The sequence below is a fragment of the Mobula birostris genome, chromosome 6 (assembly GCF_030028105.1).
Source record: "Mobula birostris isolate sMobBir1 chromosome 6, sMobBir1.hap1, whole genome shotgun sequence".
Taxonomy (NCBI): Eukaryota; Metazoa; Chordata; class Chondrichthyes; order Myliobatiformes; family Myliobatidae; genus Mobula; species Mobula birostris.
The window spans coordinates 155,304,637-155,324,440 of NC_092375.1; the positions used below are offsets into that span (position 1 = coordinate 155,304,637).

General features: G+C 43.1%; 1 protein-coding gene across 3 annotated transcripts in view; it reads left to right on the plus strand.

Annotated features, from left to right (window-relative positions):
• Positions 1 to 747: 747 nt before the first annotated feature.
• Positions 748 to 19,804, plus strand: part of LOC140199487 (signal transducer and activator of transcription 1-alpha/beta-like) — a 54,357-nt gene continuing 35,300 nt past the window's right edge. For all 3 annotated transcript variants that reach the window (XM_072261660.1, XM_072261662.1, XM_072261661.1), the window contains exons 1-4: positions 748 to 869; positions 15,377 to 15,505; positions 15,759 to 15,903; positions 17,271 to 17,369. In XM_072261660.1, coding sequence (XP_072117761.1) covers positions 15,378 to 15,505; positions 15,759 to 15,903; positions 17,271 to 17,369 — 372 coding nt within the window. In that variant the 5' untranslated portion in view covers positions 748 to 869; position 15,377. The remainder of the gene's footprint in view (positions 870 to 15,376; positions 15,506 to 15,758; positions 15,904 to 17,270; positions 17,370 to 19,804) is intronic.

Genomic DNA, 19,804 nt, shown 5'->3' on the forward strand with positions numbered 1-19,804 from the left:
AAAGGATTCCCATCACCCTGGATATGTCCCCCTCCCATTGCTTCCAGGAAGGAGAAGGTAGAGGAGCCTGAAGACACACACTCAATGTTTCAGGGACAGCTTCTTCTCCTCTGCCATCAGATTTCTGAATGAACAATGAAACACTATCACTTTTTTTTTGCTCTTTTTGCACGATTTAATTTTAAATATATATATTTTAATACATATGCCAATGATATTAAACTTGATTTTAAATCCATTATTTGCCCATTTGCTCTCCTGGTGGTCTTGCCCCCTTAGAAAAAAATAAATAAGTGGGTGCAAATTTTAAATCAGTAAGTATGGATTTCCAATTAGGTATTGATCATCTTCCAGAAATCGTGCAAAGAAAAACAAAAAAAAAATCCTTCTATGAGCATAAACTATATCCTGCCTCTTCAACTCTGTATTTCGGCTTGATGACTAGCGCAGCCAGCGACACTTCGCTCCGCCCCATAACCAGCATATCTTTGCTTTCGATTTTCGCTTTCCTGCAATATACGCGTACAGTTCTTATTTCGTAGCTTCTCGGAAACCACGTGCTGCTCTTTCCTCAAACTCCCTCCGTTCGCTTGCATTCCGCTGGCTGCGGAAGGGCCCAGCGGCGTAACAGCGCCGGATCCCACGCCTGCCCCTAAGCCCCGCCTCTGCCGCATGCCCATTGGCCTGCCTGCTCCTACCCGCCAGTGATTGGTCGAGTGAGAACTCTGTCAGAGAGTTGGTGGGGTCGGACTGGGCACTCTAAACGTGTGCTTCCGTATTTATGGTCGATTGCAGCGCAAGCGGGCACTTTGCAGCTTGTGTTTCGATTTTGGACGGGTGCGCTGGTGTGGTACCTGATCGGATTAGACGTAAGTCGACTGGCATTTTTCTGCTCCTTCTCTTATTCGAGCCAGACAATAGTGCTAGTCTGCTGCTGGGTGGAATGTCCCTGACTGTATACAAGGACTCGATTAAAAAGGCTCAAACCTTAACAAAAGTCACTTCTTATGAGTTAGTGTTTTTTTTTGTCATTTATGTACATTGCACAGCATTGAGGGGATGGTTGGATTAGTTTATGAAAGGTGTGGGAACAGGTGTTGCGCTTACTAGTAATTGAACAGGAAAGAGCCGGTTAAAGTTGATGGAGACAACTATGAAGAAATGTCATTTTGCATCAGCATTGGGGATGTAAATTTGCTGCCCGATGAGGGGGACGCAGAATAAGTACTGGAAATTCATCATCGATATTGATGTTTTTTTTTGAAGGGTGATATTTTGAGAAGGGGGTCAAGGATTTGTCTTTGCTATTTCATTTCCACTTTCAGCAGCCCTCCCCCCCCCCAAACAATATATCGGACTCGACCAGTTTTTAAGTTATCCTTGAAGTATCTGTTCTGCTACTTCTCTCGGGAAGTGTGTATTTATAATTTTGGAATTGTCGATACCCCAGTGACGCGTCTGCTGAAACTTGAAGGTTAATTATTTTTCAGGAAATGGGTCATAATTTGAGAGGGAAAAGGCCTGTTTAAAATCTATGAATGTATCCTTGAAAAATATTGGGATCTGTGTTTTTTTTAAAAAAAACATGGCTTAGATTAGTGAGAACAAAGTTTAAAGCTTTATTTTGTCGTGTCTTCTCCCCCACCCCCCATGCCCTTCCATGATAGGGTACCCCTGCATCGTTCGTTTGTTATGTGTTTATATAACGTGGACGATCATGGTCTTTCCATGATCATGATTGTTCCGGGCAAGTTTCTACAGAAGTAGTTTGCCATCGCCTTCTGAGCAGTGTCTTTACAAGACGGGCGACTCCAGCTATTAGCAATACTCTTCAGAGATTGTCTGCCTGGATACAGTGGTCGCATAACATGGACGTCCTGACGAAGGGTCTCGGCCTGAAACGTCGACTGTACTTCTTCCTAGAGATGCTGCCTGGCCTGCTGCGTTCACCAGCAACTTTGATTTGTGTTGCTTGTGATATGCACTATGGTTGGGAGGCGTGGGCCAAGTAGATACTGCACCTTGCCCGAGGGTGGCCTGCGGTCTAACGGAGGGAAGGAGCGCCTTGCACCTCTTCTGTTAGAGACGTGGAGAAGGGAAGTGGAAATTGAGGATTTTGTAGAGAAGCTCCCACCAGAAACAAAAATGGCAATTAAATACCCTTGCAAAATAAGTGTACTGGCTTTAAAAATACTTTTATTTTTTCTTGGCACAGCACTGTGGATGAAAATTTCTTACTGTAAGAAGTGTCATGAATGGCAGAGTCATAGTTTAAGTTGCTGTGAAAGTTAACGGTTCTTAAAAACTGCAAGGATAAGTCAGAAGTTTAAAAATAAGTTTCAAATTCTCACCAGTGTACTTTTATAATTCTGCTGCAGAACAGAAAATGTTACTTTATGTAAGGCATTTAATTAATCTGATCTTGTTTTTTTCGGTGGATGGCTGAAACCAAAGAGGATTACAGAGCTAACAAATGATAAAAATATTAAGTTAATAAAATAAGCTGCAAATGCTGAAACCATTAGAAGGAGCGGGATTGCCTGTATCTCTGGGAAGAGTAGAAGTAAAGAAGAATCATTGAATATTAACTTGTTTAAAACTTTCTCCCAAACCTGATGAATGTCTCCTCCCAGCATTAAAGTTTTGTTGTGTAAACGTGCATCAATGTGAATTTTACCTTTCCACATACAAAATACTTTTGGACACTTGCTTGCATGGCATATTGGATGTCCAACTGGCTTTTGGATTTTAATTTCACTGGAGTTGAGATATAGCAGTTTTACTAACCGCATACTGTTGCAGTGAGTCTTGACCTAATGGCTTTATTGTTTAAAGGTCTAATTGCCGCAGTGAGCCCGGAATTTCTGTAACTACTTACAAGTGCTTTTCCTTCAGTGTAAGCAGTGACTTAGTCTCATACTCATAGGTAACATAGTCTCGTACTCGGATTATAGGGTCAAGTCCTATCTGAATGAAATAAATAAATTTGGCTTATGTGTTCAGATTTTTTGCGTTAATGAACACTTGTGATTTGCTCCTTGCGTGCAGGTGAGCAGAGGAATTGGGTATGGATGGGAATGTGTGGTGAAAATTTAACAGGAGGTTAGGATAGTTCTGTGAGCCGACATACTCAGGGAGCAGAAATGGTTGTATAAAATGTTAAACTAGTAATTTTATTATAGAAACCATAGAAACTACAGCACAGAAACAGGCCTTTTGGCCCTTCTTGGCTGTGCCGAACCATTTTCTGCCTAGTCCCACTGACCTGCACACGGACCATATCCCTCCATACACCTCCCATCCATGTATCTGTCTAATTTATTCTTAAATGTTAAAAAAGAACCTGCATTTACCACCTCGTCTGGCAGCTCATTCCACACTCCCACCACTCTCTGTGTGAAGAAGCCCCCACTAATGTTCCCTTTAAACTTTTCCCCCCTTACCCTTAACCCATGTCCTCTGGTTTTTTTCTCCCCTTGCCTCAGTGGAAAAAGCCTGCTTGCATTCACTCTATCTATACCCATCATAATTTTATATACCTCTATCAAATCTCCCCTCATTCTTCTACACTTTATGGAATAAAGTCCCAACCTATTCAACCTTTCTCTGTAACTGAGTTTCTCAACTCCCGGCAACATCCTTGTAAACCTTCTCTGCACTCTTTCAACCTTATTTATATCCTTCCCGTAATTTGGTGACCAAAACTGAACACAATACTCCAGATTCGGCCTCGCCAATGCCTTATACAACCTCATCATAACATTCCAGCTCTTATACTCAATACTTTGATTAATAAAGGCCAATGTACCAAAAGCTCTCTTTACGACCCTATCTACCTGTGACGCCACTTTTAGGGAATTTTGTATCTGTATTCCCAGATCCCTCTGTTCCACTGCACTCCTCAGTGCCTTACCATTAACCCTGTATGTTCTACGTTGGTTTGTCCTTCCAATGTGCAATACCTCACACTTGTCAGTATTAAATTCCATCTGCCATTTTTTAGCCCATTTTTCCAGCTGGTCCAAGTCCCTCTGCAGGCTCTGAAAACCTTCCTCACTGTCTACTACACCTCCAATCCTTGTATCATCAGCAAACTTGCTGATCCAATTTACCACATTATCATCCAGATCATTGATATAGATGACAAATAACAATGGACCCAGCACTGATCCCTGTGGCACACAACTAGTCACAGGCCTCCACTCAGAGAAGCAATTCTCTACCACCACTCTCTGGCTTCTTCCATCGAGCCAATGTCTAATCCAATTTACCACCTCTCCATGTATACCTAGCGACTGAATTTTCCTAACTAACCTCCCATGCGGGACCTTGTCAAAGGCCTTACTGAAGTCCATGTAGACAATATCCACTGCCTTCCCTTCATCCATTTTCCTGGTAACCTCCTCGAAAAATTCCAGTAGATTGGTCAAACATGACCTACCACGCACAAAGCCATGTTGACTCTCCCTAATAAGTCCCAGTCTATCCAAATGCTTGTAGATTCTGTCTCTTAGTACTCCCTCCAATAACTTACCTACTACCGACGTTAAACTTACTGGCCTATAATTTCCCGGGTTACTTTTCGATCCTTTTTTAAACAACGGAACAGCATGAGCCACTCTCCAATCCTCCGGCACTTCACCCGTAGACAGCGACATTTTAAATATTTCAGCCAGGACCCCTGCAATTTCAACACTAGTCTCCTTCAAGGTTCGAGGGAACACCCTGTCAGGTCCCGGGGATTTATCCACTTTAATTTTCCTCAAAACAGCAAGGACCTCTTCCTTTTCGATCTGTACAGTTTCCATGATCTCACTACTTGTTTCCCTTAATTCCATAGACTTCATGCCAGTTTCCTTAGTAAACACAGACGCAAAAAACCTATTTAAGATCTCCCCCATTTCCTTTGGTTCCGCACATAGCCGACCACTCTGATCTTCAAGAGGACCAATTTTATCCCTTACAATCCTTTTGCTCTTAATATACCTGTAAAAGCTCTTTGGATTATCCTTCACTTTGACTGCCAAGGCAACCTCATGTCTTCTTTTAGCCCTCCTGATTTCTTTCTTAAGTATTTTCTTGCACTTCTTATACTCCTCAAGCACATTATTTACTCCCTGCTTCCTATACATGTCATACAACTCCCTCTTCTTCTTTATCAGAGTTGCAATATCCCTTGAGAACCAAGGTTCCTTATTCCTATTCAATTTGCCTTTAATCCTGACAGGAATATACAAATTCTGCACTCTCAAAATTTCTGCTTTGAAGGCTTCCCACCTACCGATCACATCCATGCCAGAGAACAACCTGTTCCAATCCACGCTTTTTAGATCCTTTCTCATTTCTTCAAATTTGGCCTTCTTCCAGTTAAGAACCTCTACCCTAGGACCAGATCTATCCTTGTCCATGATCAAGTTGAAACTAATGGTGTTATGATCACTGGAACCAAAGTGCTCCCCTACACAGACTTCTGTCACTTGTCCTAACTCGTTTCCTAACAGGAGATCCAATATTGCATCCCCTCTAGTTGGTCCCTCTATATATTGATTTAGAAAACTTTCCTGAACACATTTTACAAACTCTAAACCATCTAGACCCCTAACAGTATGGGCGACCCAATCAATTTATGGAAAATTAAAATCCCCTGCCACCACAACTTTATGTTTCCTGCAGTTGCCTGCTATCTCTCTGCAGATTTGCACTTCCAATTCTCTTTGACTATTGGGTGGTCTGTAATACAATCCCACTAATGTGGCCATACCTTTCCTGTTTCTCAGCTCCACCCATAAGGACTCAGTAGACAAGCCCTCTAATCTGTCCTGCCTGAGCACTGCTGTAATATTTTCCCTAATAAGCAAAGCCACTCCCCCACCTTTCATTCCTCTGCCTCGATCACATCTGAAACATCGGAACCCTGGAATATTAAGCTGCCAGTCCTGCCCCTCTGTAGCCAAGTTTCACTAATTGCTACAACATCATAATTCCACGTGTCAATCCACGTCCTCAACTCATCCGCCTTCCCTGCAATACTCCTAGCATTGAAATATATACACCTCAGAAGATTTTTACCACCAATCACAACCTTTCTGTTAGTGGATTTGCTTGAACTTTTAACATCATTTATTTTCACCCCAGCCGCACTGTCAGCTCTGGTACTGTGGTTCCCATCCCCCTGCAAATCTAGTTTAAAGCCCCCCCAATAGCATTAACAAACCTTCCTGAAAGGATATTGGTCCCCCTGTAGTTCAAGTGTAACCTGTCTCTCTTGTACAGGTCCCACCTGCCCCAGAAGAGGTCCCAATTATCCTGAAATCTGAAACCCTGCTCCCTACACCAGTTCCTTAGCCACTTGTTCATCCTCCAGAGCATCCTATTTCTACCCTCACTGGCATGTAGCACAGGTAGCAATCCTGAGATTACCACCCTCGAGGTCCTGCTTTTCAACTTCCTACCAAGCTCTCTATACTCACTCTCCAGGACCTCCTCACTCTTCCTTGCTATGTCATTGGTACCGATGTGCACCACGACATCTGGCTGATCACCCTCCCACTTCAGAATGTCATGCAATCGATCAGAGACATCCTTGACCCTGGCATCCGGGAGGCAACAAACCATCCTGGATTCTCTGTCACGACCACAGAACCTCCTATCTGCACCTCTAACTATTGAGTCCCCTATCACTACCACTCTCCTCTTTTTCCACCCTCCACTCTGCACTACAGAGCCAGACCCAGTGCCAGAGATCCCCCCCCAACAGTATCCAATGCGGTACACTTGTTGTTGAGGGGAATGGCCACAGGGGAACCCTGCTCTGCCTGCCCTTTCCCCTTCCCTCGACTGACAGTGACCCAACTTCCTGTCCTCTGCTCCTTTGGTGTAACTACCTCCCTGCAGCTACTATCTATAATCACCTCATTCTCCCGAATGATCCGCAGGTCATCCTGCTCCAGTTCCCTAACGCGGTTTGTCAGGAGCTGCAACTGGATGCACTTTCCTGCAGGTGTCGTTGTCAGGGACACCAGAGGTCTCCCTGACTTCCCACATCCTGCAAGAGGAGCATTCCAACATCCTGCCTGGCATTCTCACTGCACTAAACAACCTGAACAAAAAACTTACTGGAACCTACCCTGGCCTTTACCTGTTCTCGCCGAAGCCTGTTTGAGCCAAAGCCGCCCCGCTCTGACTCAGTCCACTCCGACGATGGCCGCTGTATATGGTGGTCTGCTTTTTAAACCTTGGCGTGCTACGTCACGCGCCTGCGCAGTGCAGACCCTTCTCCCCGAGCAGTTTTTAAAAAAAAAACAACTTTTTCGACCCGAATTCTTCTGCTCACTTCTTCAGCTACTTGCTTCGACTGAAACAAGAACCGTTGAAAAATTTTGTTTTTTTTTCTGAAAAAAATGGATTAAATCTAGCTAGTACTTATTTGTGGGCACGTGACCAAGTGGTTAAGGCATTGGACTAGCTACTTGAAGGTCGTGAGTTCGAGCCCCAGCCGAGGGAATGTGTTGTGTCCTTGAGCAAGGCACTTAATCACATATTGCTCTGCGACGACACTGGTGCCAAGCTGTATGGGTCCTAATGCCCTTCCCTTGGACAACATTGGTGTCGTGGAGAGGGGAGACTTGCAGCATGGGCAACTGCTGGTCTTCCATACAACCTTGCCCAGGCCTGCGCTCTGGAGAGTGAAGACTTTCCAGGAGGAGATCCATGGTCTCGCAAGACGAACGGATGAATTTAATAGTACTTATTTAACAATTATTTCATTAATAGCTCACAGAGCTTTACAAGTACTGTGGAGTGTTTAAGCAGATAATTTGTAAATGCGTATCTGGATTTGTCATCTCTTACACCGGTGATGACAATTCAAAGCTAGTTAATTGACAGCACTGTAGTTTGGGGAAACCTTGAGGTAAAGAGTTGTTTTATGAATGCAAGTTTAAAAGGATATTACAGAATGGAGTAGTTCTGGTAGGCTTAAATGAACATTGGTGTTGAGAGAGGGGATGGTGGTAATGGGCAATCAAAGAGTAAAACAAATTATTATGGGATTACTCTTTCATCTGTGAATTCAGTCAATTTGATAAATTGAAGCACCTTCAGAGGTGTGAACTGCTTATCCTGCACAATATGGGAATTCTCTTGTGCCTTGGAGACATAATTACAGAAAGTGCCATTGACTGGTGTCACAATTGTCCATCTGCTTTGTGGTTTCAACTCTTCAGCATGGGGCACGTAGCTGGTGCCAGTGGAAAAGGACTGGGTGGATGTCGGAGTCAAGGAACAGAAAGGAGATCTGGTGATCTTATTGTGTGGAGATGGGAGGCAGCGGATTATCATGGGCAGCAGGACAATATGATTGAAGTTAGGTTTGCAGAAGCTTGCAAGTAGCCTGTCGAGATGTATTTGTGAGTGAAGAGATGAACTCTGGAAGCACTGGGACTTGTCTGATGGAGATGAGAACTATGTGAAATAGGTTACAGGTAGTCCATAGATCCAGGTTGGGTTCTGTTTCTACAAGTGCCCTTCAGTTAGGAAGTTTATACCGTTCTGCTAAAATGTGACCTGCGCCTTTGTTGAGAGAACCCGGCACTGAATAGGGCTGCTGTCCAGCAGTTCCCGGAGAGACAGCAGCAAGATATTTTGACTGATGTTGGAAAGGGGGTAGCTCCTAAATTTACTGAGGGGTCCAGTGCTGATTAGTGAAATCCATACAGGGAGAAAATCCTGGATAAAGGCTCTCTGTGTAGAGCACTTTTTTTAAAAAAAAAACAGTTGTGACTTTTCTGGTCGATATCCAGTCTGGATGTTCAGATGCCCATCTTCCAGTAGTCTTCCTTGAGTAGTAAAAATGTCACAAACATACTTCAGCATAACCTGCCCAAGATCCCATCTAAGCCAGCCCCTTTGACCCACACCTGTCTCCACCTTTCCTATCATGGTACCTGACCAAATGTCTTTTAAATGTTGTTATTGTAACCTGCCTCAACCACTTCCTCGGGCTGCTTGTTCCACATTTATGTTACTGTCGGCATGAAGAATTTGCTCCTCAGATCTCTTTTTAATCTATCCCCTCTATCTTAAACTGATGCCCTCTAGTTTTTGATTCTCATTCACTGCAGAAATGATGATGACCTTTTCTATGTTCCTCATGATTTTGTATGCTTTTAAGGCCCCCTAAGCACCAAGGAGTAAATTAATAGCCTGCCAAACTTTCACTCTAACCTGTGCCCTCAGTCCTGGCAACATGCTGGTAAATATCCTTTGTGCTCTTTCCAGTTTAATGCCATCCTTCTTGTAAAGCGTGTATTTAAATAAAAATGCCCAATACTCCAGGTGCAGGCTCACTAATACCTCATACAGCTACAACATGATCTTCCAGCTCCTGTACTTAGTGCCCTGGCTGATGAAGGCCAGTCTGCCAAACATCATCTAACCACGACACAGCTTTCGGGGAACTTTTATATTTGTATTCCTAGGTCTCTCTGTCCTACAGCAACCCCTACTGTACATTGAAAGTGCGGTATCTTGTATTTGCCATTCCTTGGCCCATGTCACCAGCTGGCCATAATCCTTTTTTTTTTCCTTCACTATCTGCAATGCCATCTAGTTTAGTGTCATCTGTAAACTTGGGAAGAATACCTTGTACATTCTCATCCAAATTGTTTGCCACTTAATAAACAGTGATGGTTCCAGCACTAATCCCTGTGGCATACCACTAGTTATAGGTGCCCTCTGTGCCCTGCTATCAAAGTTCAAAGTAAATTTTTTAATAATGTACATGTGTCACCATATACAACCTTGTGATTCATTTTCTAATGGGAAATCGCAGTAACTACAAGAAATGCGATAGCGTCAGTGGAAGATTAGACCTGACAGAATGGACAAACAACCAATGTGCAAAAGGTAAACTGAGCAAATACAAAATGAAAATGATGTAATAGATGTCAGAACATGAGATGAAGAGTTCTTGAAAGTGAGTCCATAGTTTGTGGGAGCAGTTTAGTGAAGGGGCAAGTAATGTGTGAAGTTGCCTCTTCTGGTTCAAGATCTTGATGGTTGATGAGTAATAGTTCCTGAACTTAGTGGTGTGAGTCCTGAGGCTCCGTGCCTTGCCGATGGCAGCAACAAAAAGAGAGCATGGCCCAGATGGTGGGGCCCTTGATAGATGCTGCTTTCCTGCAACAGTGCTCCGTGTAGATGTGCTCAGTGGTGGGGCGGGCTTAACCTGTGATGGACTGGGCTGTATCCACTACTTTTGTAGGCTATTTCGTTCAAGGGCATTGGTTACCAGTTATGTATCCTTTTAGCCTACTTTTCCCTGGATCCCATGTGATCTAACCACTCAGACTAGCCTTCCACAAGGGGCTTTGTCCTTTTATTTTTGTTCCTACCACTCTTGAGGCTTGCCACCTGGTTCCAAGTCTGGCTGGTGCTGTTAGGACGTTTTTATGAACAGGTATTTGTTTCAACATTTTTTTTTTTGTTTTGCAGCGGCTTACTGCGATCAACCTGTCCTCTGAGTAGGCTACAAATCTGCTGATAGTGTTTCAATTAAATTATCTATAAACTCATAATGGAAAAATGCACTTCTGATTTCTTTGGCATTTGTCACCTAGTACCACAAGCAGCAGTAATGCGGTGAAATGTCCCTGGTGTGGCACTTCCCACCCCAGTTATTCATTGGCACCTTGACACCCAGTTTTGATGAAGTACTTTTCCCTGTACCAACTTGGTTTTTGAAACTTGGGCACCTCAAACAATCTCATCTCAAATGGATTCCGTGCCATGTGTGGTTGGTCAGACGAAAAAGTTGCATTTGTGATCAGTAACTTCTATCCTGCTTCTTTTGGAGTTTGTTTTCCATTTCACAGCTGCTAAGTGATGGAGGGAGACCCTGTAGTGTAGTGGTTATTGAAACGCTTTACAGTGCAAGCTGTAAGATCAGGGTTCAATCCCAGCTTCTAAGGAGATTGTACGTTCTCCCCATAACTCTGTGTATTTTCTAGGGGTGATTTGTTTCTCCCCCCCCCCCCCCCCGCATTGCAAAGACGTTCAAGTTAGTACTAAGTTGTAGGCATGCTGTGCTGGCACTGAAAGGATAGCAAGACTTGTAGGCTGTCCCCCGCCTGTTTCGACATACAAGAGACAAAATTAATTTAGATCTACCACATGCCAACACTGGCATAGGCACAGGGAGAATCCTTACTTGTTCTATTTTCTTAAAATTGAATGGGAATTCTTTCTAGAATCTGTTGCCATCACTTTGCTGAAAAGAGCAATACAGTTAAACGGAGGGAAAGTTGACTTCCATTACATCCGACAGATGATAATGACAGAGACCAGAGGTACTGCTAGTTACCAGCAGTTGCCCGCACCTTGGTGCTGAGTGGCTATACTCCTAGCCTCCAGTTCAAAGTAAATTTATTATCAAAGTACCTGAGTCATATATCCCTGAGATTCACTTTATTGCAGGGATAATCAATAAATCCATTATAGAATAATAACTAAAATAGAATCGATGAAAGACCGCATCAACTTAGGTGTTCAGCCAGTGAGCAAAAGGTGATAAACTGCATAAAAATAGAAAGAAGTCAATAATAAATGGGCAGTATATATCGTGAACATGAGATGAAGTGTCCTTGACAGTGAGTCCATTGGTTGAGGAAACATTTCTATGATGGGGCAAGTGAAGTTATCCCTTTTGGCTCAAAAGCCTGATGGTTGAGGGGTAATAACTATTGAACTTGGTGGTGCGAGCCCAGAGGTTTCTGTACCACCTTCCTGATGGCAGCAGTGAGATGACGATGCTGCTTTCCTTCAACAGAGTTTTGTGTAGATGTGCTCAATGGTGGGGAGGGCTTTACCTGTGATGGACTGGGCCGTATCCGCTACTTCTTGTAAGATTTCAAGGGAATTGGTGTTTCTGTACCAGGCTGTGATGCAGCCAGTCAACATACTCTCCACTACACGGTTGTAGAAGTTTTTCCAAAGTTGGATGTCATTCCAGATCTTTGCAAACGCCAAAGGAAGTAGAGATGCTGCCATGCTTTCTTTGTAATGGTACTTGCCTGCTGGGCCCAAGATGGGTCCTCTGAAATAACATTGAGGAATTTAAAGCTGCTGACTCTCCATACCTCTGATCCTCCCATGTGGTCTGGCTCACAGGCACCTGGTTTCCTTCTCCTGAAGTCCATAATCAGCTCCTTAGTCTTGCTGACAATGATTAAGAGGCTGTTATGACACCACGCAGCCAGAGTCTGCCTAACAGCAGCTGGAGCTGTGAGCCGTGACCGATTCCTTACTGGATTTACAACTGGTTCCTGCTGTGGCAGTGGGGAGCAGCTGGGAGGGCAGGAGTTTCCACTGGGTTCCCAGAGTGGAGGGAGGGGGTGCAGAGTAATGCATATCCTCCTGTATAATAATCCCTGTTTGTGCTCGTGTTCCTTGGAACACGTCCTGAGCACCATGTGAGATGCAGAGCTTAATGTTGAAACATGAATGGCTGAATTGGATTTGAGAGATCGGCTGGGTGTGGGTTTACTCTCAATCCAGATTTAAGTGGTGGTTTTGTTGTTTCAGATGAGATGCCTGCATGAAAGGGTTGTAGTTGATCTCATCCAGTTCCTTGAGAGTGCTCCACAGCACACCTGGCTGTTTAACACAATTGCTCCTGAGCAGTTACAAGGCTGCGGGGTCTGGATCGAATGTTAACTGTTCAGTCACTTTACTCAAGTTGGAGCCAAGAAGTATAGGGTACCATTGAGCAAGTTTGTCTCAGAAAATAATGATCTCTGATTTGGAATGGGGAAATTTGCCTCCTGATATTTCTCACCTTGATTTTGGGTGAGGGGGGTGGAGAAGAAACAAAATCAAAGCTTCAGCCATTATAGTATGAGGTGTGCTTTAGAGTGATACTTTGATTTTAAAAGGTGTTTAAAATCTTGCCTTTTTACCTACCACGGGAGTTCTCTGGAGTCATTTTGGTAGCAGTTTACATTCCACCTCAGGCCAATGTCAAGCAGGCTTTAGATGATCTGAGTAATGGGATCAACATGCACGAAACAGCGCACCCTAACACCTTCACCGTTGTTTTGGGAGATTTTAACCAGGCCAGTCTGGGGGGGGGGGGGGAGGGAGGGTGGAAATGGCTAAGCAACTACCATCAACAGATCACTTCCAATACCAGAGAAAACAACACATTGGACCGTTGCTACACCAACATCAAGAATGCCTACCATGCCCTCACTTCAGGAAGTCTGATCATCTGGCTGTACTTCTACTCCCTGAGTATAGGCAGAGACTGAAGACTGCAGCACCAGTAGTGAGGACCAAGAAGGTATGGACAAGGGAAGCACAGGAGCGTCCACTGCACTGCTTTCAATCAGTGGACTGGACTGTATTCAGGGCTACAGCTTCGAACTTGGATGAGTATGCTGCAGTTGTTACTGACTTCATCAGAACCTGTGTGGATGAGTGTGTGCCCACAAAGACTTACTGTACATTCTCAAACCAAAAGCTGTCGATGAACCAGGAGGTACGTCATCTGCTGAAGGCTAGATCTGTGGCCTTCAAGTCTGGCGACCCAGGCCTGGACCGGAAAACCAGGTATGATTTGCGGAGGGCTATTTCAAGGGCGAAGAGACAACTTCGAGCGAGGTTGGAGGCGACATCGGATGCGCAGCAACTCTGGCAGGGTCTGCAAGACATTACTTCCAACAAAGCGGTGCTTCAATACCAGCTGAACTCAACACTTCGTGTGCACGCTTTGAAAGGGAGAACACAACCACAGCTATGATCTCCGACTCAGAAGCTGATGTTAGGCTGTCTTTAAGAGAGTGAGCCCTCGCAAGGCAGAAGGTCCCGATGGAGTACCTGGGAAGGCTCTGAAAACCTGTGCCAACCAACTAGCGGGAGTATTCAAGGACATTTACAACCTCTCACTGCTGCGGACAGAAGTTCCCACTTGCTTCAAAAAGGCAACAATTATACCAGTGCCTAAGAAGAATAATGTGGGCTGTCTTGATGACTACTGTCCAGTGGCACTCACATTGACAGTGATAAAATGCTTCGAGAGGTTGGTCATGATTAGACTGAACTCCTGCCTCAGCAAAGACCTGCACCCATTGCAATTTGCCTATCGCCACAATAGGTCAACGGCAGATGCAATCTCAGTGGCTCTCCACACGGCCTGAGACCACCTGGACAACACAAACACCTATGTCAAGATGCTGCTCACCTACTATAGCTCAGCATTTAATACCATCATTCCCACAATCCTGGTTGAGAAGTTGCAGAACCTGGGCCTCTGTACCTCCCTCTGCAATTGGATCCTTGAAAGAAAGACCATAGTCTCTGCGGATTGGTGATAACATATTCTCCTCGCTGATGATCAACACTGGCGCACCTCGGGTGTGTGCTTAGCCCACTGTTCTGCTCTCTATATACACATGACTGTGTGGCTAGGCATAGCTCAAATACCATCTATAAATTTGCTGACTATACAACATTGTTGGTAGAATCTCAGGTGGTGACGAGAGGGCGTACAGGAGTGAGATATGCCAACTAGTGGAGTGGTTCCACAGCAACAACCTGGCACTCAACGTTAGTAAGATGAAAGAGCTGATTGTGGACTTCCGGAAGGGTAAGATGAAGGAACACATACCAATCCTCATAGAGGGATCAGAAGTGGAGAGAGTGAGCAGTTTCAAGTCCCTGAGTGTCAAGATCTGAGGATCTAACCTGTTCCCAACATATCGATGTAGTTATGAAGAAGGCAAGATAGCGGCTATACTTTTATTAGGAGTTTAAAGAGATTTGGCATGTCAACAAATACACTCAAAAACTTCTATAGTTGTACCGTGGAAAGCATTCTGACAGGCTGCATCACTGTCTGGTATGGAGGGGCTACTGCACAGGACTGAAAGAAGCTGCAGATGGTTGTAAATCTAGTCAGCTCCATCTTGGGTGCTATCCTACAAAGTACCCAGGACATCTTCAGGGAGCAGTGTCTCAGAAAGGCAGTGTCCATTATTAAGGACCTCCAGCACCCAGGGCATGCCCTTTTCTCACTGTTACCATCATTTAGGAGGTGCAGAAGCCTGAAGGCACGCACTCAGTGATTCAGGAACAGCTTCTTCCCCTCTGCAATCTGATTCGTAAATGGACAAGGAATCTTTGGTCATTACCTCACTCTTTCTAATATACAGTATTTATGCTTTTGTATGTTTTAATCTATTCAATATACATAATTGATTTACTTTTTTTTTCTCTGCTAGATTATGTATTGCGTTGAACTGCTGCTGCTAAGTTAACAAATTTCACGTCACATGCCGGTGATAATAAACCTGATTCTGTTTGTACAATTTCTCTGCAGTATGTCACAGTGGTACCAACTACAGCAGCTGGACTCCAAATTCCTGGAGCAAGTTGACCAGCTGTATGATGACAACTTTCCAATGGAGATCAGGCAATATCTTGCACAGTGGCTAGAGGCAAAAGATTGGTAGGTGCTCCTGTTGATTTGAATCAGTCATTGAAGGATAACTAGCTGGGATATGAAATAGATTTATTTGCACTTGCCCAATTTTTATTATAAATTTAATATCCCATCTTTTTATTCCACATAAGTGTGCTTAATTTACTGCCTGTTAGTTTTTGTCTTATTAGCAGATACTTCCGCAATATTGTTTGAAACCAGCTCTTCCTCACAGCTTAAGTGTGAGCTACTAAATTTTCATTTCCCTTCTGTTATTTAGGGAGCATGCTGCCACCAATGACTCACTGGCCACAGTGCTGTTCCATGAGCTGTTGACACAGTTGGATGACCAATACAGCCGATTTGCCTTGGAGAATAATTTTCTGCTTCAGCACAACATTAGAAAAGTAAAACGTAATCTTCAGGTATGGAAATGGAGCTCTGTCACAAGTGCCTGTACACTAGGACTAGGTGCCAGATCTACTTGTTTAAATGGGCTCTCAGCAAGACTTGGAGGGCAAGTTTCTTTTTACATACATAACATAAGTGGTTTATTTTGCCTTCTGGTAATGTGCTGCTGCCTGTAAAGTGTACTAAAGATGGTGGTACTCTAAGTGGGACTGCACAGTAGTGTAATGCTATTTGTAGCACCAGTGATCTCTGATTGGGGTTCGGTTACTGCTGCTGACTATATGGAATTTGTAAGTTCTCCACGTGACTGCTTGGGTTTCCTCTAACATTCCGATGCCCAATGGTTAGGGTTAGTGAGTTGTGGGCGTGGGATCTGGGAGTGTAGCGACCATTGGGGCTGCCTAGCACGATCCCCACTGATTTGACACCCACAACACATGTCACTGTATGTTTCAATGTACATGTGACAAATAAAGCTAATCCATAAAATGATGACTGATTAATTTTTTAAAACAGTACCTTGCACAATGCCAAACTGGTTACGTATACTGAATAAATAAATTAATGGAATATTAAACAAAGTTGCAGTGACCTGCCCCCACTAATAATGGTGAACTAGATACCAAGCTACTCTTTAGTTTTTCTGGGGATTTGGATCCAAGGATTTGATTTAGTTTGAATGCTGCTGCTATTCACTTCTGTTGTTTGCATGATTTGTTTTTATTTTTTTTTCCCCTCTATGGGCACTGGGGGTTGGTTGTATTTTTTTTGTGGGTTCCTTGCTTTGCAACTGCCTATTAAGCAAACAAGTCTTAAGGTTGTACAATTTGTACATTCTTTGATAGTAAATGCACTTTGAATCTTTGGAATGAAGTAAACCCAGGTCTACTGCAAACTATTAGTTTGGTTTACAACACTTAATTTGTTTTTTTTTAATTCTTGAAACTGGAATGCATCTTGGATCTGTAATTTGTTCTTTCTGTTTGACAAATGTTTTGCATTTTATAATGGATATGGAACCTGGAGTGTTCCATGTGAATGAAGAGCAGCTTCAAAATAACTTCTACAACTTCAGTGTTTTTGTAAGTTGAATAGTAAGCATAGGTCTATGTACAAATATACCAAATATGAACATTATTGGCAAAGAAAGTGGTTGGGTTCTGTGTTTTAGAAGTCTTTTGAACCTTGCTGATAATAAGAGCAAACATAGCATACAGGAAATTACTGGGGTTTTCCAAAATGTGACAATCTCATTTGTATTGTACAAGTAATTGATTAAATGTAATTGAGATTTGTCTAACAACATCTTTTTGAGGAAAGTTTACTTCCCATATCTAAACGATTATAATTATTTATAATGTATCCTTAATTTCTATTACAGGTCTTCTTTCAAGAAGAACCCATTCTTATGGCACTTACCATATCAAACAGTCTGAATGAAGAAAAGAAAATCCTAGAAAATGCTCAAAAAGATGAAAAGGTACTTTAACTTTGAACATGTCTCATCTCCAATAAGTTTCCTTTTTTTTTTTGAATAAATTTTCCTGTTTTAGGATGATGGGCAACAAAAGTTTGATTTTTTTTCATTTCTTAAAAAGAGGCAGAAAATATTTATCAATTTCACTAATTTGAAACAAAACAACTTGGTGATCCATCCCCATGGGAATTTCCTCAAAGAAAAGCTTTTCAGTTCCTGATAGGAGAACCTTGCAAGAACAACATCATCTCAATCCCAGCCAGTAGGAGGAATGAAACTGTTGTCCCTGCCCAAGTAGTAAAGTGGTGTTAGTCTGTCAATAGAAGCGATTTCAGCACAATGTTTGTACAAATCTACACCTACAGCTTGGAAGTACAGTCTTGCATGATATCAACATTCTGCAGTCTTCCCCTGAGAATGTCTCTGCTGCTGGGCATTCACAACAGAAGTCCATATATAAATGATAGCCATACAGGTCCAGATTCCAAAACGACTACAGATCAGTGGATTGAATAGATCTTTGGCGGGCTTATTAGGTTTCTCTTAGTTCTTTTTGCAGAAGAATAGAAGTGCTGAGTTTAGCTTGACATGAATGGGGTCAATGGAGCAGATATGGATGGTTAAAGTTGAGTTTGTCATCTGCACAGTACATGCATGTGGGGTACAATGCAAAATTTGCAGTAGCAACACAGGCACATGCTGTGATGTAAGCAGCGTTTACAAGAAAAACAAATGTGACGTGCAGCTCTTACAAGAAAGAAAACAATTGGAACAAAACAATAATAGTGCAAAATTGTCTTGGTTCTATATTCTGTAATGATTAAGGTTAGTTATTCACTCGTACAAAGCAGAGATCATTATAGAGTTGGACAGCAGTGAAATGGTCCTTTAGTTCAACTTGTCCATTCTCAGCAAGTTCTCTACATGAGCTAGACCTATTTTCTTGCATTTGGCTCTTACTCTTTAAGCATTTCCTACCCATGTATCTGTCTAAATGTTGTAATTGCACCTGGCTCTACCACTCATTTGGAAGCTTATTCCAAATGCCAACACCTTCTCTGTGGAAAAGCTTGTCTCTCATTTCCCAGATAACTTTTCCTCCTCACGCCTTGTATATATGCCCTCTAGTTTTTGGTTTCCCTTTACTAGGAAAATGGCTGACTGGCTATTCAACCAATCAGGGCCTTCATGATTTTGTGCACCTCTGTTGGGTCACTCCTTGGCCTCCTAGGCTCTAGGGGAAAATCCTCAGCCTTTCCAGGTTTTCCATGTAATTCAAGCCTTCCTGTCCTGGTAATGTGCTTGTGAATCTTCCCAGTTTAATAGCATCTTTCCTTAAGCTGGGTGATCAGAAACGCACACACAACTCCATGTTGTCTTACCAGCATGTTACAAATGTACATGGTATTCCAACTCTTGCACTCAAGCATGGCAAATGCTGCCTTCACCAACCTGTCAACCTATGTTGCAACTGTCAGTGAACTATGTACTTGTACCCCTAGGGTTCTTTGTTCTGCAGTGCTCGGGTTCTGCCACTTACTGTGCAAGTCCTATGCTGATTTAACCTGACAAACTCCCAACACTTGTCTAAGTCAGATTACACAAACAATGCTGGAGGAAGTCAGCAGGCCAGGCAGCATCTATGGAAAAGAGTAAACAGTCGACATCTCGGGCTGAGACCCTTCATCAGGCCTCTTGTTTGTGGTCCAAGTCAAATTGTACCTGGTATTCCTTCCTGCTTTCCCAGTTATTCTAAATCCTGTAACGATATTAATAACTTCACTGTCCACTATACCACCTATTTTGGTGTCCTCCACAATCTTGATAACCAAGCTTGTTTTCTCATCCAGATCATTAATATAGATGATGAGCATTAGTGGACAATGTGTTGCAGCACACTGTGGGTTACAGGCCTCCAATCTGAAAACAACCCTTCTCCGTAGCTGTTAACCTCCCCCCCCCCCCCCAAAAAAAAAACAAGTTAATGTTAAATCCAGTTGGCAAACCCACCCTGGATCCCAGCTGATCTAACCATGTACAGCAGCCTATCCTGTAGAACTGTGTCAAGGGTTTGCTAAAGTTGATGTAGAATATGTCTACTGCTTTGCTCTCATCAATCCTTTTGGTTATTTTTTTTAAAAACTCATTCGTGAGATATTTTCCCCACTCACAAAAACCATGTTGAGTATCTGTAATCGGTTCTAGTCTTTCCAAATGCAGGTCGATTCTGTCCCTTGAAATTCCCTCCAGTAACTTTCCCACAACTGTTGTGCTCACCTGCATTTAGTTTTCTGCCTTGTCCTTGCAGGCTTTCTCAAAGGCACCATGCTAAATACCCATCGATGTTTACATGTTCTGAATGTGGTTTGTAGTGTTTTTATAAATGTGGTCAGCTGGTGACGCAGTGAGATCAGTGCTGGGCTCGAGAACGGAGGTTC